Here is a 27,235-nt window from a genome sequence, read left to right on the forward strand (position 1 = left end):
GGACCTTGTTGTGGTACTAATGAGAGAGAAAGGCATATTTTCACATGTACAGTATCTGCCTTTCAGAGAAAGAACTAAAGACAGAGACAAAGTAGGCAGTGAGGCAGGGGGCTGTACAAATAAAAGTCCTGGAAACCTCTGAGGACGTTTCCTGTCTGCTCTCTCTCTCGCTCTGGTTTCTGGCTTAAGGACAGACTTGAGGAAACTCGCACGCCCCTTTGTTCTCCCTATCTTACAGTTTACCCCTCTTTTCTCTGTTGTTGGATGCCATACATCTCGTGGTTCAGTGAGCTGTGGAAGAGAGGGGGCAAAAGTGTGAATGTGTGTGTGTGTGTGTGTATAACAGCATTCCTCTTCCTCTGAGCATGTGCAGAAGGTGAAGAAGACAAACAGAGAAGCTCCAACATATTGAAGGTAGGTGCCACAAGCTTCACATATACTCTTGGTTGTTGCTCTCCTCCAACAGGCCATGGCACTAAATAGAAACTCAAACTTGGGAAACATTGGGGGATGGCATCGCTTTGGGTCTCTCAATTATATTAGTCTTTTGGCTTGTTTCTAATGTAAAACACTCACATTTATGGAAGTGTGTCCCCTCAGTTCTACAAGCTGTTGGTGTAGTTAGAGCAGCAGGAGCTGAATGAAACTTTCTCTGCAGTGTTTTGTGTTGAGCTGCTGCAGACCTGCATATCTAGTCACTCCATAGACAGTTAAACTCACTACATGGACAAATAAATTCACAATGTGGATAGGAAGACTCCCACCCAAACATGTAAGCTCATCTACGGACAGATAAACGTAATATGTCAAGAGATAAAGGCTGTTTTAACGGTTAAACAAGTATGAACATATGGGCTTGTGTATGGACTACTCACTGTAGTAAGAGATCAATTCTGTATTAACAAGTATATAAAAACACACAAACTTAAAAATAAACAAAGAAACTCCTTTGCAGGTCAACTGACATGTTGACAGAATAATTCACAGACCAACAGTTCAACTAGCATGCAAACAGATACATATGCATGCAGGCAGATCATGTGGACAGATAAACTCACCTACAGTATTTACAGAACCAATAGATCGCTTAAACAAATAAACGTATGCATTAACAGCTCAAACAACTTAAAAAAAGATTAAATGTACGTACCAACAGATGGTCATATAAACTGCCTGAATGAGATAAAGATAAACACAGATAAACATCCTAATAAAAGATGAATCAACAAATACATCAACTCACATACTAACAGACAAACTCACATGCAAACAGATAAAGATATGTATGAACAAATACATTCACAAATTAATTCACATATAAATTCACAAATAAGTAAAGAAACTCCATTAAGAACTGGTAAACTTAGTGACAAATGGATAAACTTATAGGCAAAGGTGAATCCGGGTACAAACATATAAACTAAAATATTAAAAAATCAACTCCCGTACGAACAAATAAAGTCATGAACAAACAGATAAAATATTGTACTGAGAAATACAATTACTAATGAAAGCATCAACTTGCGTATGAACAGATAAAAGTAGGTGAAAATAGATGTGTACTTTAAAGTGGCACGGCGTTGTTTACAATTTGCGAAGATTTTTGAAGTTGACCGTCTTTCTTGAAATATCCAAAGTGTTGCCAAACGTTTGATTTGTAGGTATTTGTCGGTGCGCTGTGTTTCTCTTTCTCTTCCAATTCCATGTTTGTTAACTGAGACTCTCGGCCTCCGTAGTGCGAAGCAAAGATCAAAGGTCGTCTCTGCTGAGTGCTGACGAGGATATTATATGAATTAATCGTTTTTTTACCGATGCAAAGACGCTACAATCGATGCATCGCAAGTTCAACCCAAACTGTAGCCGATGTGCACTCTTTCAACCGGTGCACTCGCATCTTGAACGTTTATGCAAATCGGTGAATCTTAACATCCCTAGTGCAAACAGAGGACCTCAGGAGCAAAAAAATACACCCCTGTACGGACAGAACTCCCTTACATACAGGAAAAAGTCATGTATTGACAGACAAACTTAAGAACAGACCAGATTAAAATACGTACGAACAGTGGCTATGTGGTACAAAAGTGGTGGGGCACAAAACACTTAGATGTCTATATATAAGCTTCTGCAGTGAGGTTCATGGCTGGTGAGGCACTGGCACTGACTCTTCAGGTTTACAAATATTATATTTTGACCTAAATCAAAATATAATATTATTTTCAAAAGCTTTTTTTGTCTGATGCTTCAATTAATTTTAAACAGACAGTTCAACAAAAGGATACCCAAAACATGTAATTGTATCATTTAAATATTGAATTGTTCTCTTTAAAGGCCCTGTCACACTGTCCCGAAATTGACACCCGATGGACACACGATAAAGGAAATGTTCAAATTCGGCTGTGATCGTAGCAACATCGGGCCATTCGTGAGGGCATCTAAGCCATCGTATGACCGCCGGTGGAGTTTCTCAGGCTCCGGCAGCAACTTCGTGAGCGGCAACTTCGTAAGGCACTCGTGAGGGCATCTTGTCAAATCGTGTCATCTTCGTGTTATCATCGGTGCATTCACATTCACTCTGATCGGGGCGAATGCCCGATGGCACCGAGGATAACAAGATGCCCTCACGATGGCCTTACGAAGGGCAAAATTGACACACGAATTCAACACGAAAATGAACCTTCGCAAGGTCCTTTGGCAATTTTTTGGCATGCCAAAGATTTTGCCTCCGCTCACGAAGTTGCTGCCGGAGCCTGAGAAACTCCGCCAGCGGTCATACGAAGGCTTAAGATGCCCTCACGAACGGCCCGATGTTGCTACGATCACAGCCGAATTTGAACATTTCCTTTATCGTGTGTCCATCTGGTTGTTTTATTGCACAACAAAATCATGTAAATATATTATGTAAATAACCCAATTTGTGTTCTGTGAAACTAAAAATATATAATATATTATTTTGAAGGACAGTTGACAGGAAATTGTTGTTGTTATGGAAACAACATTATGGAGAAAGCGTAATATTTTCTACATATAAAGATGGATAAAGTAAAGAACAAAGTCTGAAGATATCAGTACAGTATCATAGTACTGTAACATAATTGTTTTTGGTACTTTCATTGCAGTTGTATGTCTTAAATGTAATGTAAATGTTGCCTTCGTGTGTGGTTCGGGGCCATCTTCGTGCGAAATTCACAATTCCATATTCGTGTGTCCATCGGGTGTCAATTTCGGGACAGTGTGACAGGGCCTTTAGTAAGATCCCATTTTCAATACAATTGCAGTCTTACCTTGACATGAAGATGAAGTCCATTTGCCTATCCCTCTGGACAAAAATCTCTTACTTTTTTGTAAAAGTCCTCCTTATCTTCTTGTAGTTTCAAAAGTCTATCATAAATCTAATCTAATCAATAGATTTATGATTCGAAAATTATAAAAGTAGGGTAGACATGTGGATATTAACCGGCTGAACAAAACGTGCATTTATCTAACAGCTACGTTTCCCACAGATCTTATTTTGAGCTATTTTCTAAAATCCTATGGAGAAATCTCATTGCTTTTAGGTCGAGGGAAGCCATGCGCAGTTTACTTCCGGGTTTTAGGACGCCTCACTGCAGCTCTCTCGTCTCCTCTTCACACACCACACTTTTCGCGGCACACGTACTTACAGCCAATCAGCTCTGAATTATGTGAGATGACATATGGTGGGGATGGCAGCACTTTGCCCCTATGGTCATTCTTTTTTTGCCACACACATTAAATAGGACAATACTCTGAGCATGCGCAGTGTAGTTTTTACGGTCACCATTAACTTAAACAGGGAGAGGGAGGGGCAGGATCGGGTTTTGTCCCACATGGCTCTAAACAGCGCAATAGGCACACTGTAGACACTAATTAGAAGAACACATACTAAAACAGCAATGTACAGACGAATCAGATGATTAAACATGATCTTAAAGTATATTTTATATATTTTTTTAGCATTTTTTTTGTAATCATTATTTTTAATACTTTCTGCTGACACTAGGTGGGTCATTAGGTGCCCTTAATGACCAGTCGCCACTGCGTACGAACAGATACAACTCACAAATAAGCAAAGAAAAACAGGTAAACTCATATATTGACATATATTGACTAAATGCTGACGGATAAACAGTGATGCTAACCCTATCCTAACACAATAGCAGTACTTGCCATCCCTGCTTTTGAAAGTACCTGAACATGAGCTGTATTAAGAGTAACCTGCCATTGTTAATGTGTATGACCAGCAGTAATTAGCAAGGCCGGATTAACCTATGGGCAACATGGGCAAGTACCCAGGGGCCCTTGAGCACAGAGGGCCCTCAGTGACAAGATAAAAAAGAAATGTTTTAATTTTATTTCGGGCACAACCTCACTCATCATTCATTGTTTTCAATGACACTCACTCTTCGCCATAAATAACACAGCTTTTCTATAGGGTAAAATTAATATATTTTCTAAACCGTCTCTGTACTGTAGGTCTCACTATGTATGCGCTCAACTAAAGACAAATAAAGAAAAAGAAGAGAGACTGGCGGCTGCATTAAAAAATGTGCCAACAATAAATAGATTTTTCAAAAAAGCAAAAAGTGACGAAATAGGCCAGCAACAACCACAAGGAACAGTGGCGGCGGTCACGGAGGATGTTGTTGAGCTTGCGAGCAATGTTAGCCTTGAACCTAGCATGCTAACGCAGCGGGTACAAGAGGAGGAAAAAAATGAAGATGAGCCTGACGAGGACGTCACAGAGCAGGGTGAACGTTCAAATTCATCGGAAGTTCCCTGTGTCTCTCAGGTCCCTGCACAATGGGGATTAATTGCTGGAAATGTCCGGGAGGAGACTTTGATGAAAGGGGTTTCATATTTTCATAATCGGGCAACGAAGTATCCAGCATCTCGGAGGGAGACCGCTGCTAGCGGCCGGACATGCTCACTGACCAACGATATGCTGACCAGACAGCTTCACAATGGAGAAATGGTTCAACGCCATCCATCTTCTCCCGCTTATCCGTGGTCGAGTCGCGGAGGTAGCAGTTCCAGCAGAGAGCCCCAAACTTTCCTTTCCCTGGCCACATCAACTAGCTCTGACTGGGGGATCCCAAGGCGCTCCCAGGCCAGCGAAGAGATATAATCCCTCCGCCTGATCCCTTGGTCTCTTCCCAGCTGGACGTGCCTGGAACACCTCCTTAGGGAGGCGCCCAGGTGGCATCCTTACTAGGTGCCCGAACCACCTCAACTGGCTCGGAGCGGTTCAACTCCGAGTCCCTCCCGGATGACTGAACTTCTCACCTTATCCCTAAGGGAGACGCCAGCCACCCCGCGGAGAAAACCCATCTCGGCCGCTTGTATCCACGATCTCATTCTTTCGGTCATGACCCATCCTTCATGATCATAGGTGAGGTTAGGAACAAAAATGGCCTGGCAGACAGAGAGCTTTGCCTTCTGGCTCAGCTCTCTTTTCGTCACAACGGTGCGGTAAAGCGACTGCAGTACCGCTCCCATCCATTGTTCCCTCACTCGAGAACAAGACCCCGAGACACTTGAACTTCCTTAGTCCACCGAACTGCAGACCCCCTCCCTCACGACTATGCCTCGAAATCCTATCCATGTATATTACAAACAGGATTGATGATAAAGTGCAGCCCTGGCGGAGGCCAACCCTCACCAGAAATGGGTCCGACTTACTACAGAGGACCCGGACAAAGCTCTCGCTTTGGGAGTACATAGATTGGATGGCCCTGAGTAGAGACCCCCTCACCCCATACTCCTGCAGCACCTCCCACAGTAACTCCCTGGGAACTCGGTCATACACCTTCTCCAAGTCTACACAACACATGTAGACCGGATAAGTGTACTCCCAGGCCCCCTCCAGGATCCTTGCGAGAGTAAAAAGCTGATCCTGACCAGGACGGAATCCGCATTGTTCCTCCTCAATCTGAGGTTCGACAATCGACCTGAACCTCCATTCGAGTACCTTAGAGTACACTTCCCAGGGGAGGCTGAGTAGTGTGATGCCTCAGTAATTGGCACACACCCTCTGATCCCCCTTTTTGAAAAGGGGAACCACCATCCCGGTCTGCCACTCCTTTGGTACTGTTTCCGACTTCCACGCAACATTGATGAGACATGTCAACCATGACAGTCCCTCAACACCCAGAGCCTTCAGCATTTCTGGGTGGATCTCATCCACCAACTGTGGAGTTGTTTGACAACCTCAGTGACCTCCCCCCGGGAGATTGGTGTTGATCCCCCGTCATACTCCAGCTCTGCCTCTACCATAGCGGGTGGAGTTGTCAGGTTCAGGAATTCCTCAAAGTATTCCTTCCAACGCCCTAACACTCCATCAGTTGAGGTCAACAACGTCCCATCCTTACTGTACACAGCTTGGATGGTTCCCTGCTTCCCCCTCCTGAGGTGTCAGACAGTTTTCCAGAACAACTTTGGTGCCGCCCGAAAGTCCTTTTCATGTCTTCTCCGAACTTCTCCTACACCCGCTGCTTTGCCTCGGACAAGGCTAAGGCGGCTGCCCTTCTGGCCTGTCGGTACCTTGCAACTGCCTCGGGAGTCCCCCGGGATAACAAATCCCTGAAGGCCTCCTTCTTCAGTCGGACGGCTTCCCTGGCCACCGGTGTCCACCAAGAGGTTCGAGGGTTACCGCCCCTTGAAGCACCTAAGACCTTGAGACCACAGCTCCCCGCCACAGCTTTGGCAATAGCGGCTTTGAACACCGCCCACTCTGGTTCAATGTCCCCAACCTCCACAGGAATGCCAAAAAAGCTCCGCCGGAGGTGTGAGTTGAAGACCTCCTGAACTTGGGCCTCCTCCAGACGTTCCCAGTTCACCCGAACTACACGTTTGGGCTTACCAGGTCTGTCCAGAGGCTTCCCCCGCCAGTTGACCCAACTCACCACCAGATGGTGATCAGTTGACAACTCCGCCCCTCTCTTTACCCGAGTGTCCAAAACATACGGCCTCAGGTCCGATGATACGATAATAAAATCGATCATGGACCTTCTGCCTAGGGTGCTCTGGTACCACGTACACTTATGAGCATCCTTATGTTCGAACATGGTGTTTGTTATGGCCAATCCATGACTAGCACAGAAGTCCAGTAACAAACCACCACTCCGGTTCAGATCAGGGGGGCCGTTCCTCCCAATCACGCCCCTCCGAGTGTCTCCATCATTGACCACATGTGCGTTGAAGTCTCCCAGCAAGATTAAAGAGTCCCCTTCAGGAGCCCCATACAGGACTCTTTCCAGGGTCTCCAAGAAGGCCATATACTCTGAACTGCTGTTTGGTGCATAAGCACACACAACAGTCAGAGTTTTCCTCCCCCATAACCCACAGGCGTAGGGAGGCGACCCTCTCGTCCACTGGGGTAAACTCCAACAAAGAAGCACCCAACCGGGGGCTTGTGAGTATTCCCACACCCGCCCGGCACCTCACACCTTGAGCAACTCCGGAGAAGAATAGAGTCCAACCCCTATCCAGAAGTAAGGTTCCAGAGCCGACGCTGTGCGGAGAGGTGAACCCAACCAGATCCAACTAGTAACGCTCCACCTCCTGCACAAGCTCCGGTTCCTTCCCCCCCAGAGAGGTGACGTTCCACGTCCCCAAAGCCTGCCTCTGTCGCCCGGGTCTGGTCCGTCGAGACCCTCTGCTTTCACTGCCACCCTTCTGGGCCTGGTTTCAGAAGGGGACCCCGGGCTTCCTCCCGGGTATCCTCACTTTGTGTGTCGTCTTTCATGAGGTATTTTTAAACAATCTTAGTCTGGCCCCTTGCCTGAGACCAATTTGCCATGGGAGACCCTACCAGGAACACAAGGTTCCAGACAACACAGCCCCCAGGTTCATCATGGCACACAAACCTCTCTACCACGGTAAGGTGCTGGTTCTTCAGAGAGGCAATCGTTCAATGTGATTGGATTATTTATTCTCCATCTAATGGAGCAATTTATTGTTTTGCCTGCAAACTTTTATCCACTTACAGCCACAGCAATGCATTTGTTCTCGGCTTTAGTGATTGGAAGCATCCCGAGAGGATAACGGAACATGAGACGAGTGGTGAGCACAGAAAATGCATACTTTCACTTGTGCATCGCACTAAACTCATGGGCACTGTGGATGCTTCTCTAGGGATGCAGGTCGACACAGAAAGGCAGTTCTGGAAGGATGTATTGAGACGTGTAGTTGCGGTGATTACATTCTTGAGTGAAAAAGGGCTTCCTTTCCAGGGAAATTATGAACGTTTAGTATCCGCACATAACGGGAACTACCTGGGAATCCTGGAGCTGCTCGCGCAGTTTGATCCACTTTTAAAGGATCATTTGCAGAAGTTTGGCCAGAAGGGACGTGGTAGGACTTCATACTTGTCAATAACTATCTGTGAGGAGTTTATTGGTTTGACGGGTGACAGAACAAAGGAAGCAATAGCAACAGAACTACAGCGAGCAAGGTATTTCTCTGTCATCGTAGATTCTACACCTGACATGTCTCATGTCGACCAATTAACTTTTGTTTTCCGATTTGTGAGTGAGAAAGAAAAAGTTATTGAGAGATTTATTGGATTTGAACCCATTCACAGTCACACTGGGTCAAGTCTGGCTGACTGTGTGATGAAGATGGTCATTGATATGGGGCTGGATCTCTCAAACTGCCGTGGCCAGACTTATGACAACGCATCCAACGTGTCAGGAAAATATAATGGGCTGCAAGCTCATCTCAAGAAAAGCAACCCACTCATACATTACATTCTGTGCGCAGCACACTCCTTGAATTTGGTTGGTCTCAACTGTGTCGAAAATAGTTGTCGTGAAGCAAGAGCTCTTTGTGAGAATTACACTGCAATAAGAGGGGCTTTATAAATGTTGGCGGCTGATGGCGAAGAGCGTCAGGACACATGGCGAGAGGCCTCTGCGCTGTATGGCAAACTTGGGAAACTAGAGACTGCTCTGCTGACAATATTTTGGGACACTGTACTGCACAAATTCAAGCTTACGAGCACTGGCTTGCAAAATAAAGACATTGACCTAATGACGACTGTGCGACTTGGCAGGACCCCCGGCAGAAGAGAAGTCGGCAGGGCCTCCAACAGCACAGGTCACAGGGTTGGCAGGACCTCCGACGAAACAGGTGTCGGCTGGACCCCCAACGGCACAGGACATAGTATTGGCAGGACCCCCGGCAGAAGAGTACTCGGCAGGACCCCCAACGGGACAAATTTATGCATTTGGGACTTTTTTTTGCTTGTCCTTGTTGTACCGAACCCGTACCGAACCGTGACCCCCAAACCGAGGTATGAACCGAACTGTGACTTCTGTGAACCGTTACACCCCTAGTAAACACAAATATGAATGCCAATATATAAATTGCAGACTGCATCCACCACTGCATTCCACCATTCTGTCAATATGCCACCTTGTGTGCAGTGTCGGTTTAGGTTTTATTTTGGCTACATACCACAAGCACTGAAAAATATTCAAGGGCAAACACTGACAGATCACAACTTACCTCTGTAGCTAGCCTCTATTGTTCTCCTGCTCCCAGCGTCCTCCGTCTCTTGATGGGCTCCTGCGGCTGGTCAGATGCACTGTCCGCACTCAGAGAGGAAATGGAGGCCCTGGTCCAAAACATAAAGTTTAGGTGTTAAATAACTATATAATGTCGGACTAGAGCTGACCTCAAATGTAGTGTGTAATGTATTGTCAGTGTCTGGCCATGTAGGGCCTGTGTCCACATAACGCCTACTTGTGACAAAAGGCTGCAGGGCGTGGAGAGCGTTTTATTAAAAAAAATTATCCTACTACTACTTAGCTAGCACTAATTTCTCTACTCACCAGCAGCAGCACTCAGGGTCTGCCCGTCCAATAAACAGGTTCAGGCTGTCTGCTCGTTTTTATGATGGTTTCCAACTGTCACAGTCAAAAACAAGCTTCTTCGTTTTCTGAAAAGTTAGAATGTTCAACTCAAAGCGCTTGGAATAATCTTGTATCCTACACACTTGACCTTAAACAGTGCTGTTAATGGGTCATTTGTTTACCCTGGAATGATATTAAAAGTCGATCTGAAAAAATGACTTAGCATTAATATTACAAAGTTAAGATCTTTTAAAGCATGCATAGTAATACTAATACAAGCCATATTGTACAACGCAATGAAATGGGGGGGATATTAATGTTAGTAGAAATATAGAATAAATATGACAACATTATCCTTCATTATAAGAAACTTTCATTGAAACATGCAAAGCAGAAGCACTGACATAATACACACATGCAGTAGGCCTATACTTAAAACGTAATCACTGGCACATTGGAAAGCAAAGCCACAATAAAAGACGAATGCAGGTACTTTAAAACCCAAGTCTAAAATAAATCTGAATCAGCACATTCACAAAGTCTTCAGAAAGATTTATGGATTCACACATGTCCTGAGCTCCATGTGTTTCCACAGCGCTGCAGGCACTGTGAGGTTACACACATGCAGCTCAAACCCAAACTAACGAACCAATGATCGTCTGGCTCAATGGGAAGTAACACACTGGCTCCAATTGGCGCCCCGCTTTGATCCTGAAAACACCCATGCCATTTCCAGCACCTCTACAGGGTCATGCAGATTAACCCCTTGTTTCCTTGAGTAGGCTTTGGTCAAAGTGAAATGGAGGGTGAAAGCGTTTTCCGGCTTAGAGTGAGGAGCAGCGGGGTGAAAAAACTAGGCCGGCCTGCTGCATGCTGGGAGAGAGTTTGGAGGACTTAGAGGAATTTGGTATTGACGAAGGTCAGTTTTAGCAATTTAGAGCTGAGCAGCTCATCGTTAGAAGTTTTAAGTGATAATAAACTTTGGAGAATGTTGGGAGATGTTCATGAGTTTGCGTTGTAAGTAGTTTGAACATAACATGTTGAGGGAAGAAGTGTGGGTATTTTGAGAGATCAAGCGTCATCTTCACAGCTGTGTGAATATGTTACTTAACCTTTAGATGCACGAGTGACTGAACCCTACACTCTTCCATAAGTGGGTCGAAAAGGACCCGTATTAGAATAATATGTGTTTTTATGCCATTTTTGTCATTTTGGTTAAGAAAAATCACTTGTATAATATTTAGTATTATATTGTGGTTCACACTAGAAATATTTTATATTTAATTTATCACTATTTATAATTTTAAACATTTTTTTTACATGTTGAAAAAATGTTTTCCCATAGGATTCCATAAAAAATGCATGCGGGTCATTTTTGACCCACTTATGGAAGCTTGGGGTAGTAATACAAAAACTACAATTTCTTAAAATGTAAATTAAAAATTAGAATGGCATGATATTCAAAACATGTTTTTTGAGGAATAGCTGGAATATGAAATTATACAAAAAATGTAATTACAAAGATACTTCAAGAAAACCACCTCACCCGTTCAAAAAAGACCCACTTATGCATCTAAGGGTTAAAGGGGACCTATCATGCAAAATGCACTTTTGTATGTCTTTTATACATGGATATGTGTCCCCGGTGTGTCAGGGCACTCAGCAAGTGTTAGAAAACACAACCCTCTCTCTTTTCCTCCAAACGCAAATCTCTAAAAACGGGGCTGCAATGGAGCTGATTATTATTTGAATTTTTCTGATGTCAGAAAAGGGGTGCTCCGCCTATATGGGCAACTCTCCACCTATCAGAGGAATGAGAGACCGCTCGAAAGCGTTGGAGACGCTGTAGTACATATGCCAGGCCTGTAAGGGGTGCTGTAGTCTGTCACAAAAGCAGAATCAGCCCTTGCAAAAACAGGGCTGGAAAAGAGCAAATAGAGCGAAATGAGGCATGGCTAAAATGAATGATCTGTTTGGTATTTTTGAAAAAAAAACTATACAGACATGTTTTATATAGGTATGGCCCTACAATATATGTTTCAAATATAACATGATAGGTACACTTTCAATTCATCAGGTGCACACAGACATAAGTTACAGTGGCGGTTCTAGAACATTTTACATGGGGTGGCAAAGGGGGGGCAAGAGGTCATGCCAGGGTGGCATTGGAGGGCGGACAGTACGTGGTATGTTATACTGTATATATAACCTTTTTATTGTTAAATCATGCCCTAACACAAGTGGTCTTAATGCACAAGAGAAAACACAAACAAACTGAAATATAGTATAAAACAGCAGAAAATACTCATGATACCCGAGAATTATGTTTACTGTAAGTACAATAAAAGTACTTAGGTGATGTCATTTGTGTACTTAATTATATCTATCTCTTAAGAGAGCTAAAGGTGACCTGTGCAGCAACACATTTCAATAAATATGTGTCAATACTAAGAGCTGCTAGATTGTGCTTCTGTAATGGAACATGTATACAAGGAGAATAAGAACATAGCATGTGGTCCAGCTGGAGTCTCCTCTGCCTCCTGATCCCTGCCTCTGGCCCTCTTTCTGACACTTCATCTTTATTGCTCACATACATTTCATCTTCTTCACTAATGTCTTCATCTCCTCCTCTTCCTCCTGCTCTGACCCTCCTGGTCTCTTCAGTGAACTCTCTTTTCCTTATCCTCTTTCTGTTCGTCCTGATCTCTTCTCAGATATGTCTTTGAGTTGTTGTTGTTGTTGTTGTTGTTGTTGTTGTTGTTGTTGAATCACTCCAGCTACTCTGGCCTGCAAGAGTTTACGTGTGAAAAGCACTGGTACAAATGCTTGTATAACTTTACACGCTAGGGCCTTGTAGCAATAAGTAGCATAGGCCTATAATATAAAATCAGAAAGTATTTATCAAACGCACACAGGCAGCTGTGCTTAGATCCAGTTTGACGGTAAAGGATGTATCCTGGGGCCAATACTGCGAACCTTGTTCAACCTAACCTGGATATGTTTGAGTTAGCCGGTTGGCTTAATCCAAAACATACGCGCTCTCGCTAAACTGTACTACGACGCTGGTTATCAAGTGGATCGCTCAAGCCAGCCGCTTCCTATCTAGTTAGGTGCGCGTTCACATGAAAGGGGTGGTATTTGGAGCATTCGACCAATCACAAACATGGAGAAGCATACTGACAGCGCAGCGTCATACTTCCTGAATGAAAAGTTAACTTTAATACTAGTCAAAAATGAAGAAGTTAAACTTTAAACATCCATGACTTAAACACTTTATCCAGGATAAAAGCCACAGAGCTGCACCTGCAAGGTGAATACAGCTGGTAAAAGAAAAAGTGTTTGAATGCGTACATTAACAGGTTTATGATATCACTGCCCCGTCTAAAACACGATCTGACTTTAATTACATTTGTCTCGAGTGTTTCGTCAACTTAATGTGTTGCTTAAAATAATACTTCTGCATACAGTCTGTGACACTGTGAGTGCTGCACGGCCAGATACGGCTCAGCTGACTCAGATAAGGAGAGATATGATACATTATGAAGTGATATGCCGCAGACTGTACTTAATGTACTCTGATCCGGTTACTTATGTTGTGGCCTATATTTAAGTAAGCTTTCTTAACGCTAATGTTATAATAGTCAGATTGCTCTGAAGATGGGAGGTGATATTCTATTAATGTTCACGTTCACACAGTCGGTGATTTTTGCCGGCCGTCTTTCCTGCGACGGCAGTTTTTCTGTATTTCCTTTCTCCTGTAATATGACTTGATCGCTTTAAACTCCGCACACTGAGCTCTGATTGGTCAGCAGGCAGTGCTTTCACTGAGTTGAGCTCTTAGCCTGCAACCTAACCTGGTCCCGACCAGGTTAGCTGCTTAGCATATATTACCATGGAGATCTAGCTTGCTAAAAAGAGAACCAGCTTCGGATGACCGGAAAGCCGGAGTTTTCCCTGAATTTAGCCGGCTAAGTGAAAATCCTGCTTCGCAGTATACCCCCCTGGTGTAATGTATCTGGCCTCATTGCTGTGATGTGTAATTTACGTGGATTTAATAGTACCGCATAGTTTAGCAAATAAAGTGATGGATCTCCCAGCTAACGCTGTCTGTGTAGTATTTTGTAACGTAACGCCCCAAACAGCGCCCGTCTGTTAAACGCTATTGATTCAAACAGCAGTGTTTTATACATATTTTGTTTCAAGCTCTCGTCCTTAGTAAAAACAAAACTAGTGGAAGGGGAAATGCTCCCAGGGGAAGCTGATCCACCTTCAGGTGCTGGGACAGCTCGGCCTCTCTGCAGCGGTGTGAGCAACGGTCTGTGAACGTCGCTCCATAGTTTAATGCAGGGCCGTAGCTGCATTTTTAACGGGCCTAAGATGATATTTAAAATGATTCACTTTTCATTAATATACTGCTTGTTTTGTTGCTTGAGAAGCTTGTGGACATAGTGTAGGTTTGTTTCTACAAGTAGAGTTTTAGGAACACAAAAGTTAGGGGATCCGTAGATCCGCCCCTGATAAATTAAGTGGATTGATCATTTCCCCCTGGATGGGTGGTTGCTGTTTCTGAAGGCATTTCACTTGTCTTTGCAGGTTGAATTGGCATTAACAAAAGAAGAGGATGTGTGTCAAAGACTGAATGGAAATCTGTCAGCTCATTTTTCTTCAGAATACAACTTTTCACAGTCGACCAACATGGCTGCTGCTGTCCGCACGCTATTGCTGCTGGCGGTGACAGCCATCTGCAGCGGGACTCTGGTCGTGGTGAACTCGGGCGTGAAGGTCACCAGAGGTCGATCAGTGTTTATCACAGAGATGGAGCTGAGGATCAATGTTGGTCCGACTGCAGACTGTAAGGTGGAGGTGGTGATGAACGAACCAATCACTCAGAGGGTGGGGAAGCTGACTCCACAGGTGAGGCCACACCTGCTCCAGGGTTATACATTCAGAGAAGCAGTACAGTGGTATTACAGTCGTTTGTGTTCATGCAGGTGTTTGACTGCAGCTTTCTAGAGGACGAGGTGAAGTACTGCCACAATGGAAGTCCTCTGCTGGACCAGGACACCGTGATGCTGAGAATCTACAGGTCAGTGAGCCAAAGTCACTTAAGCTAGTTCAACGAAAACATAGGGGTCATTAAAACACCTTCATCTCATATAAGATAATCAAAGATAATATTCATAATAATAATAATGTCATCATTTGTATAACTTACCTGGTCTTGTTTTCATAGTAAAAGCAAAGATGGAAATGTGCACTGTGGCGCGGGGCTCTAATTGTCCGTTCACAAACACTGGCCTGGTCGGTTGGGTTACGCTCCAAAACATTATTTATAACAGCAACAAACAAAAATTGCGAACCAGCACAAGTTAGACAACAAAATAAAATCCACAAACAGGCTGTCCATCACTCATTAGAGTAAACATGCTCTGGGTTGCCTTCTATGCAACCATCTCCCAAACATGTCCCAACTGTTGCCTTCATTGCAACATTCTTCTGAGTGACACAGTCCAAAAAAACAAAACAAGGAACCAACACCGTCCATTTTGACCCCATAGCCCCTCCCACAGGCTCACCGTCAACAGGTGACACAATCAACTCAAAACCACATTTCAACAAAAGAATCCGACCCAAACATAAACTGGTTAACCACCTCTTAACATAATCATTCCCCATAATTAAACACACGTAAAATAAATAAGAAATTGCATGGTTCATTTGACGGAAGAGAGCAGGAAATGTTTGGTGTGTGTGTGTGCGTGCGTGTGTGTGTGTGCGTGCGTGCGTGTGTGTGTGTGTCGGCTGTCAGTGGCGGAGTCAGTCACTCTGTGACCCGCTCCGTCACATGCACATAAGCTTCTGCTCATGCACCATAGTACATTAAAAAGGTGCCTCAGAAAATATATCTTGTGACCACCAGATCACAGATCCTGCCAGTACGGTGTAGACTTCAAACGTGGCTCTGATTGATGAATTTGGATTTATCTACTTTTAACCTCTTAAGCCCGAGGGTCCCCCCAGTGGACCCCTCCAACCCAGTCTCATGGCATTTCATGTTCACCAACACGATTTATAATCTATTGATTCGTGTTCACCATCACGATTTTCCCCTTTTTTTCGTGTTGCACAGCACAATTTAAAAGGCAATGTATTTCTACGGGTAATGTGTTTTGTGCCTGCAGCACGTCTTTTTCTCCGGTCGGGTCGTGGAAGACCGGAAGCTGTGTGGTTCATAAAAACATGTTCTTACTCAATATCAAGCCACAATTAATGCTTTTATTTTAAATCGTATAATTTCTGACTTTTGTTGCCGTCTGTGAGGAAAATAAATGGGGCTCAGAGCCTCAGGATACTGAAATCTGTATTTTTTAAATCTTTTTTTCCTTCTAATTTGTTATTCTTTTCAAAATAACACACTGTTATTTACTCACCAATAACACACACTTATCCTTGCTTTTATTTATTGCTTTAATTTCATAACCTCGTGCTTTTTTGGCGTCCGTCAGGAACTGAATTTCAAAATAAAAATAACCGGAAACAGACGTAGGCATTTTGAGCGATTGCCCAAGATCCTCAGCTATGGTTTAAGCTCGCTGATTGGATGTGTTAGCCGCAATGCATGCTGGGATTTGGTGTTTATATTATGTGAAATCCGGAAAACATTTTAAAAGAATAAAATAATACTTAATTCCGAGTGTTCTTGCTTTTCTCTTTGAAAGTTATCACATAACGTCATTGTAATACACGGTTCGGCTGCATTACATATTACAGATCTGCCGTAGTTCTTTATTTATAGAGCCCTGATCAGAAGACCTTTGGAAAAACTGGAAGAAATGCCGCCGAAACTGAATATATGACGTGGATCATAAATATATCAACAATTAAACAACATCTTCAATTTCTCTTCACACAATACGTCTCCTTGCAGTATCAACACTAATTCGGCTGACTTTTACATTTGATCTAATTCGTAGATAGGTTATATTTACACCATAACGGTGCACAGCTTATATAAAAGGACTTGTAGTTTTTAAAGATATTACTGATTTTCTTTGAATATAAGAATGTAAATACTGAGTCTGAAATAGTATAGCAATATGCTGTAAAATTATGTGAAAGCATGAATAAAACTACATATCTTCAGATGTTGTACATACATAAGTGTCCTACACTAATAATACAACGTTATTATGGCTGTGTGTACCTTGTGTGCACCGCCTAGTGGTTAAAGCACGTTATTGAATTATTGTTTTTATGTGTTATATTTGATTAAAAAAATATTAAGAGTACATACTTTCATAGGGGGAAAGTAGAAGGTCTGTGATAGAAATATAGAATATAAAAAATCAAGAAGATACTATAAGTGATATCTACAATAAAACAGTTTAGTGCAGGATGTACAAAGATATTAATAGGAGGAGGTGCAAAACAGAAAAACGAATTAACCTTTATTTAAACATTAAAAAATACTTTAGATTAAGGTCTTCTTTTAAATAAGAAAAACACTTTGGGGGTATCTATCTACAGATAAATAGTAAGCCTGACAAAGTACTTAACGTCTAATATATTGCTTTCCTGCCATGTTAACTATGTTGAAGCACTTATTTGTTTATTATTTGTTTATTATTAAACTGATATTATACATATGTATTATACTCTTATGTATGTAGATAGTTTAAGAAATGTGCAGAATATGACAGTTTAATGGTGGAGGTATACACACATATTGATAGATGTCTTGTTATGTGCTGTTGAGGAACCTGTGTCACGGTTGAGTGAAGGAAGCAGGACCCAAATGCAGATAACTCTGATAAACCTTTATTTCAAGGATAATGAAACTAACATAGACAAAACAGAACACTCACCGGTGAACTCAGTCACCAACAAAAGACGAACCGACAAAGACAGACAGAAAAACCAGAACTTAAATACACACAAGACTAATCATACAAACAAGACACAGGTGAGGAGGGAGGAGAAAACACGGGGACACCAGGTGAACACAATCGGTTAAATTAGACACACCAGGGAAACTAACGACAGGGAACCACAGACAGATTTAAACAAGACAAAACGCAGACAGAAAACCAAAAATAGATCTAGACAAGACACCATAAAGACAGATCGTGACAACCTGTGACAACCTGTGACCTAAGATTTTCATTCATTGCATACACCGTAGTTGTGTATATGATATGTCAATAAACCTTTGAAAATCTTGAAATCTTGAAAGGGATGTGCAAAATAGCTATTATATACAGTCTTTAATTAACTATTAGTAGAGAATAACGAGTAATGAATATACTTAATTACTTGTTTCCATTCATGTCAATTGCAGATAACTGTTTAGTCTTCTCAAGCACCAACTATCAAATATCTCTCCTGATTGTTGGCACTTGACAATCAGGAGAGATATTTGATAGTTGGTGATATTTGATAGATATTTTTTTTTCAAAGGTTGATTTTTATATTCTATATTTCTATCACAGACCTTCTACTTTCCCCCTATGAAAGTAGGTACTCTTATTATTTTTTTAATCAAATATAACACAGAAAAATAATAATTCAATATCGTGCTTTAACCACTAGGTTCACACAAGGTGTAGGACACTATCTTTAAAAACTACAAGTCCTTTTATATCAGCTGTGCACCGTTATGGTGTAAATATAACCTATCTACGAATTAGATCAAATGTAAAAGTCAGCCGAATTAGTGTTGATACTGCAAGGAGACGTATTGTGTGAAGAGAAATTGAAGATGTTGTTTAATTGTTGATATATTTATGATCCACGTCAAGTATTCAGTTTCGGCGGCATTTCTTCCAGTTTTTCCAAAGGTCTTCTCATCAGGGCTTTATAAATAAAGAATTACGGCAGATCGGTAATATTTAATGCAGCCGAACCGTGTATTACAATGCCGTTATGTGATGACTTTCAAAGAGAAAAACAAGAACACTCGGAATTAATTATTATTTTCAGTGGCGTTTTTATATGTCCAAAGTGGTGGGGCACAAAAAACTTAGATGTCTATAGCTTCTGCAGTGAGGTTCATGGCTGGTGAGGCACTGGCACTGACTCTTCAGGTTTACAAATATTATATTTTGACCTAAATCAAAATATAATATTATTTTCAAAAGCTTTTTTTGTCTGATGCTTCAATTCATTTTAAACAGACAGTTCAACAAAAGGATACCCAAAACATTTAATTTTATCATTTCAATATTGAATTGTTCTCTCTTAGTAAGATCCCATTTTCAATACAATTGCGGTCTTACCTTGACTTGAAGATTAAGTCCATTTGCCTATCCTTCTGGACACAAATCTCTATTACTTTTTTGTAAAAGTCCTCCTTAAAGTCTATCATAAATCTAATCTAATCAATAGATTTATGATTCGAAAATTATAAAAGTAGGGTAGACATGTGGATATTATCCGGCTGAACAAAACGTGCATTTATCTAACAGCTACGTTTCCCACAGACCTTATTTGGAGCTATTTTCTAAAATCCTATGGAGAAATATCATTGCTTTTTTGTCGAGGGAAGCCATGCGCAGCTTACTTCCGGGTTTTAGGACGCCTCACTGCAGCTCTCTCGTCTCCTCTTCACACACCACACTTTTCGAGGCACACTTACTTACAGCCAATCAGCTCTGAATTATGTGAGATGACTTATGGTGGGGATGGCAGCACTATGCCCCTATGGTCATTATTTTTTTGCCAAACACATTAAATTATTATATTTATATGGATATAAAATATTCATAGTTTATAAAATATTAAGGTTCCTTAGACCAGGGGTTCCCAACCTTTTTCACCCAGGGCCCCCCCAAATGACTCCTGTTGGAATTTGCGACCCCCCAAAACTTTGAAACTTTAATTATCGCTGTTGCCGATCTGCCCCCCTGCCCGATCTGTACTGCGCATGTGCGAGATGGTCTGCCATACTGGACAACTCCGTACAGCAACCCAACACAGTGGCGTTTGGTAAAGCACAAAAAGAAAACGAAAAAAACCGAGAGAGCTGAGTTATTCGTTATTACAACGTGACTTCCCTATTATTTAACAACTCTTTTTATTGGGTTCTTTTATTTGGGGTTAAGTACATTGTCAGAATAAGTGAGAAATGGATTTAACTTTTGTTTGGCAGCTATCATACTGAATAAATATTTACAGTGAATGTATGCACAAATGTATGGCATATAGCTGTCTAACAGAAGTTAAGTCCATGTCTCACTTATTCTGACAATGTACTTAACCCCAAATAAAAGAACCCAATAAAAAGAGTTGTTAAATAATAGTGAAGTCACGTTGTAATAACAATAACTCATCTCTCCCGGTTTTTTGTGTTCTTTTTCTGCTTTGCCAAACGCCACTGTGTGAAGTGTCCTATTAGAGTTGCCGTATGTAGTTGTCCAGTATGGCGGACCATCTCGCACATGCGCAGTACAGATTGGACAGGGGAGCAGATCGGGTAGTGACAGACGTGCCTGGTAACAGCGGTTCTCCCTCCACACACACACACACACACACACACACACACACACACACACACACACACACACACACACACACACACACACACACACACACGGCAACAGCGGTAATTAAAGTTTAAAAGTCTCAAAAATGCTACAACTACTGTCACAAACTGGATGAATGAAGTATTTGGTTAAAGGAGGATGAAAGCGTAATTAAGGAGCACTATTGGAGTGACTTTGATGGTTATTGGACTCAGGATTAATTAATTTGGATTCCCGCTGTATGAAGAAATTAAAGGACGGCACAAGTGGAAACAATTCACAAAGGGATTCAACTGTTTAAAACACATGCTCAAAGTAACCCGGATTTTGGCGATGTATTTATGTGGATTCAAAAGTCGTAAATAATCTACAAAATGGAGGAGACCGATTTGATCGGAGCAACTGTGACAAATAATCCAACTGAAACCGACACTTTACGCGCAGAAGAAACATTTCTATTAAAGAAAAAATGATACACTTCTGTCTTTGTATGCTTTTATTAGCTACTTACTTGCAAATGTATGCATCATATCTATTTCAAATGTCGAAGAACAGGACACTTCAAAAGAATAGACTATGTCTAATAAAAAAATGGTAATATGGTGGCATAGGCCTGTATAAAACAAAAATGAAAAACTGGCATATTAAGCAGGTAAATCAAATGCTTGTCTGCCATGGAACAGGTAGCAGAGAGAAGACGAGGTTCAAGTAGGTTCATTAATGTGAACCTTGGGCTTGCACGCCCGCAGCCAGGGATGGAATGTCCGGTGTAATGTGAGTGACAGCCAGTCTAAAGTCGTTGTGAACGTCCAGTGTGTTGCGTGCTTTTGTTTTGATGGCAACAAGTGCGCTGAAGGCTGTTTCTGAGAGATATGTCGTACTGAATGGGAGTATAATCCTGGTCGTGGCATGCAGTGTGAGCTTTGGAGCGAGGCTTGGTCCTTTGACAATCCAAAACTTTTTAAATCCTTTTTCCTGGAAGTATTTCTTTGACAGCGAGTCAGCTTGGATGTCGGTGAGCTCATCTTCGCAATCCAGGTATTCCACATCCTCAATTTTGGCAATAAAGGGATCTAAAACCCACAATTCCTTGGAGACATACTCGTCTATGTCAGCGAACCGTGATTGCATTTCCGTTTGCAGTGCGTTCATATGGCGGATGAATTCGCGACGTACAGACACAGGCACCGTTTCAGGATTGTTTTGGGATTATTTCAGCAGTAGTGGAAACTGTTGCAGCTCCCCCCTCTCCATTTTCCCGACCCTGTACTCCAGTTTGCGCACAAATGCATCGAGCGTCTCTTTACATTGGAGAATGTTGGACTCCACGCCTTGCAGACGCTTGTTCGTTTCATTGTAGAGACTGAAGATGTCGGCCAGGTATGCTGTTTTAATCCAGAATGACTCAGTCACTTGCTCTGACAGTGCGCGGTTACGAGTTTGTAGAAACTCTTCAATTTTTTACAAAGCGTGCCAGCACTCGGCCGCGTGAGAGCCAGCGCACCTCGGTGTGCAGGAGGAGGGTTTGGTGCGCTTCATCCTCGCACAAGTCTGCGAATAGACGCTTGTTGGTGGGGCGACCTTTGATGAAATTGACTATTTTAACAACAGTTGAGAGTGTTTCGCTGAGGTCTTCTGACAGTTTCTTGCTGGCCAGGGCCTGGCGATGTATCACACAGTGAAATATTGTGCAGTGTGGGGCCTTTTCTTTCAAGCGACTGTTAAATCCCTTGTTTTTCCCCATCATTGAGGCAGCTCCGTCTGTGCAACATGCAACTAAATTCTCATAGGAAAGATTGTGGGATGAGAGGTAAGAATCCACTGCAGTAAAAATGTCCTCACCCCGGGTGGTAGTGGTAAGGTTGACTGACATAAGAATGTCCTGCTTCAAATCTTCCCCATCGATATATTGCACATAAACAATCAGCACAGCCTCGTCTGCTACAGTTGTGGTTTCATCAAGTTGTATGGCAAATGGCCCCTTTCCAAGCTTTTCGAGCAGCTGCAGCTCGCAGTTACTTGCCATCTTGTCAATTCTGTCTTTCACCGTATTGTTTGACAGTGGTACAGTTTTTAGCTTCTCCGCCACCTGCGGGCCGCACAGTTTCTCAACCATCTTAATTCAAGCTGGCTTAATGAGCTGCTCGCCAATGTTGTGCGGTTTCTTTGCCTTTGCTATTAAAAGTGCACATTCAAAAGAGGCCTCGGTGGCCTTCTGTGCATCACTGCCAGCCCTAACAAACGCTGTTCTAATATCCATTGGCTTGTTTGCCTTTGCAAGGTGTTGTTTCTTTATGAAAAAGTCCCGATCACGCCCGACTGTTTCTGGGTGCATGGTCTGTTGGTGTCTCTTCATTTTGCTGGGTTTCATGCTTTCGTTGGCTAGCTTCTCTCTGCATATCACACACTCTGGGCGGGTTTTGTCCGTTCCCTCCATGAAACCGAAGTTAAGATAGCTCTCTAGGTAGGTCCTCATTTTCTTTTTGATTGCAGATGAGCTGTCATCTCCTTTACATTTTTCAGACATTTTTAGACAAAAATATTCACCTTATGAAGTCGGTCGCTAGCTAGCAAGCGCAGCAAACTGTTATTATTATGAAAGCTGACACAGTAACGTCAATGTTGGCGCGAATCGGAGGAGTATCAGATGAATTTTTTTTATTTTAATTTTAATTAATCAATTAATTTCTATATTTTATTGTAATGTGGAGACAAGGCTTTTAGCGACAATCATGTATTGCATTACAATATGTAAAAAAAATGATATGTAAAAAAAAATGATATGTACATTTTTTTTATTCTAAATATGATATTAGACCTCAAATCATCTGAGGCCTGGCGCCCCCCCTGCGATCTTTGGCGACCCCCCAAGGGGGTCGCGCCCCCCAGGTTGGGAACCACTGCCTTAGACGTTGTGTCCTGCAAATGACGCGATTTCGGCCCCGGAACCGGGTCCGAGGATTTTTCATTTTTTTATTTTTTCACAACAGTTGTATTTGGATGGAATGAATACCTATAGTGATAATTCTAAATAATAAAATGATTTTTACAGTGAAAAAGGTCAAATGGAACTGATGGTTCCCAAATTACCCAGAGGTGAGTCCGCCTGGACTTTATTTTTCTAAACCTCTTTAAAAAGGTCAAATTAGTGCGACTATAGTTCTTCAAATCTTTATTCTTCCCCTTATTTCAGCCAATACTTTGGCTCTCCATAACTTCAGCTTATTTTCAGCTACAGAAACCATTCAAATATTAAACTATTCAGCCTGTTCAGGAATCGATGGGAAACCTTCAACTTTTTCAAAATATGTTATACTTTTTGAAATATTCAGCTTTTTAAACTATTTTTTTAACATTGAAGTCAATGGGAGATGCCTTCAAATCCTGTTTTCCTACACCTTGCGCCAAATGCTATTCCTTCCACATAATTTCAGCTAGACACTTCATTCCAACTTTCAAATGATCACAAGACCTTCAGCTATTCAATTCCTATTCAGATTTTTGATATCTTTTAAACTTTTTGAGATATTGAATTTAGTTTGGAGCTTGGTAGAGAGGCCTTTTTCAGCTCATTAAGTCTAGAGTGCTTTGATCTCAAAACAGAGTGCAGCAGTGCCTGAAATTCTCCCCCCAAAATATTTTAAACTTGCCATAATTCCCAAACCCTACACTCCTCAGACATATTTCTTCATGGAAAACGTAGGAAAAAAAATTAAACAAAATGCCTCTTGAGGGCATGAAGAGAGAAAAAGTCCAGCTAGCTCCCAATTTATTCCCCTGTTAAATGGTTCCAGATCTTTCTTCAGAGCAGAGAGAAGTACACTTTAGACAAACTGCTCCCATCTCCACATTTTACACACAAAACCCAAAAAAACAACATATTTCAGTTCATTGGTGTTCCCTGATGATCACGGTCTGGTAATGTTTTGATAAGAGCCATAGTTTTTGAACAGGTGGAAAAATTGTCAGATATAATCCCCAATGCATTCTTATGGGACTCAGTGCTGCAGTTGGTTGTCATGGTGTTGCTGGGCAGATTGGAGCCACACCAGAGTCCTGCATCGGGTCGGGTACCCGCGGGTACCCGACGGGTGACCCCCAAAAAAGGGGATTCGCGGGTGGTATTTTTTCAAACGCTTTTTTCCGGGTTCGGTTCTGGGTAAAACAAAGATGATGCACGTCGGGTCGCGGGTATTGCATAATAAATATATTAAAATAATAATAATTTAGTTTAATGTTTAAATCCTCAGACTTCTCCCCCGCATAATCATAACCTCTGCAGCGCATCAATCTGCTGCTGTGCGCGTCACATTCGAAATGGCTGAGGTGAAGCGGGTGCGGGGCGGGAGCGGGTCTTGAAAATCAGACCCGTGCAGGACTCTGAGCCGCACACACACACACACACACACACACACACACACACACACACACACACACACACACACACACACACACACACACACACACACACACACACACACACACACACACACACACACGTGAGTGACATCATCAGAGCAGACACCATGTAACCCTTTGATCTATTACAAACACCTGTGTGTGTAAACATTCAATCACTACTACTTACATTTAATATCTTTATTTAACTCCTTCAGCCTAATTTCAGCTGCAGGAACCATTCAGATATCAAACTATTCAGCCTTTTCAACACATGATGGGTAACTTTCAACTTTTTCAAAATATGTTATACTTTTTAAAATATTCAGCTTTTTAAAGTCTTTTTTTAACATGGAAGTTATTGCAATGCATTTGAGCTGTAACATTTAACACACACACACACACACACACACACACACACACACACACACACACACACACACAGAGAGACAGACACTCTCTCTCACCAACACATTCTCACTCCCATCCCGTCACATATTGACGGACGGTCAGGGCCCCTCCCCGTCGCTATATTACGTACAGGGTACCCCTTGCCCGTCAGGCTTCTACGGGCAGGGAGTCTCATAGACCTTCATTACGGACAGCGGACCCCTTGACCGTCAGGCTTCTACGGGCAGGGCGTCCCATAGACCTTCATAGACCACGTGATCAACAACGATGGCCGACCTTCGTGTTATTCTCGGTGGAAAATGCCTATTTTAAGATTCATTTGGCCATTAAAATGCGTTTTGATGTCATTTTATGCGAGTAATGAGTTTTTATTTCTGATTATTTGTGCAGTAGGCTACATGTACATGATGTTTAGTTTGGTAGTTATGACGAAGATTACTTCATGAATGCTAACGTTTTTTTGGTGGAAATGTGTTTTTTCACAGCAAAGTCACCCTCTGTACTTGGACTTATTGGGAGAATCTAAAGGCAAGAACATCCCAAATATTAATGTAGGTCTTTATTTTAGACCTTTAGTGTTGCCGTCTGTGAGGAAAATACATGGGGCTCAGAGCCTCGTATTTTTTAAATCTTTTTTTCCTTCTAATTTGTTATTCTTTTCAAAATAACACACTTTTATTTACTCACCAATAACACACAATTATCCTTGCTTTTATTTATTGGTTTAATTCCATAATCTCGGTCTTTTTTGGCGTTCGTCAGGAACTGAATTTCAAAATAAAAATAACCGGAAACAGACGTAGCATTTCGAGCGATTACCCAAGATTCTCAGGCACGCTGATTGGATGTTTTTAGCCGCAATGCATGCTGGGATTTTGTGTTTATATTATATGAAATCCGGAAAACATTTTTAAAAAATAAAATAATACTTAATTCCGAGTGCTCTTGCTTTTCTATTTGAAAGTCATCACATAACGGCATTGTAATACACGGTTCGGCTGCATTACATATTACAGATCTTCCGTAGTTCTTTATTTATAAAGCCCTGATGAGAAGACCTTTGGAAAAACTGAAGAAATGCCGCCGAAACTGAATACTTGACGTGGATCATAAATATATCAACAATTAAAAAACATCTTCAATTTCTCTTCACACAATACGTCTCCTTGCAGTATCAACACTAATTCGGCTGACTTTTACATTTGATATAATTCATAGATAGGTTATATTTACACCATAACGGTGCACAGCTGATAGAAAAGGACTGTCGTTTTTAAAGATATTACTGATTTGAATTAAGAATGTAAATACTGAGTCTGAAATAGTATAGCAATATGCTGTAAAATTATGTGAAAGCATGCATAAAACTACACATCTTCAGATGTTGTACATACAAGTGTCTGTGTGTACCTTGTGTGCACCGCCTAGTGGTTAAAGCACGTTATTGAATTATTGTTTTTATGTGTTATATTTGATTAAAAAAATATTAAGAGTACATATACTTTCATAGGGGGAAAGTAGAAGGTCTGTGATAGAAATATAGAATATAAAAATCAAGAAGATACTATAAGTGATCTCTTCAATAAAACAGTTTAGTGCAGGATGTACAAAGATATTAATAGGAGGAGGTGCAAAACAGAAACACGGATTAACCTTTATTTAAACATTAAATAACAGATTAAGGTCTTGCTTTCCTGCAATGTTAACTATGTTGAAGCACTTATTTTAACTGATATTATACATATGGATTATACTCTTATGTATGTAGATAGAATAAGAAATGTGCAGAATACACTCTCACACACACACACACACACACACACACACACACACACACACACACACACACACACACACAGACACACACTCTCTCTCACACACACACACTCTGTCTCTCACATACACACACAGCCACACACTCTCTCTCTCTCACACACACACACACGCTCTCTCTCTCTCTCACACACACACACACACACACACACACACACACACTCTCTCTCTCTCTCTCTCTCGCACACACTCACACACACA

At 41.8% G+C, this 27,235-nt stretch overlaps 1 protein-coding gene across 1 annotated transcript in view; it reads left to right on the plus strand.

Annotated features, from left to right (window-relative positions):
* Positions 1-301: 301 nt before the first annotated feature.
* frem1b (Fras1 related extracellular matrix 1b) overlaps positions 302-27,235 on the plus strand; it is a 288,564-nt gene continuing 261,630 nt past the window's right edge. The window contains exons 1-3 of the mRNA XM_034081787.2: positions 302-414; positions 14,466-14,786; positions 14,864-14,958. Of these exons, the coding sequence (XP_033937678.1) occupies positions 14,568-14,786; positions 14,864-14,958 (314 nt within the window). The 5' untranslated portion in view covers positions 302-414; positions 14,466-14,567. The remainder of the gene's footprint in view (positions 415-14,465; positions 14,787-14,863; positions 14,959-27,235) is intronic.

This window comes from Pseudochaenichthys georgianus, chromosome 4 (genome assembly GCF_902827115.2).
Source record: "Pseudochaenichthys georgianus chromosome 4, fPseGeo1.2, whole genome shotgun sequence".
In the NCBI taxonomy this organism is placed as follows: Eukaryota; Metazoa; Chordata; class Actinopteri; order Perciformes; family Channichthyidae; genus Pseudochaenichthys; species Pseudochaenichthys georgianus.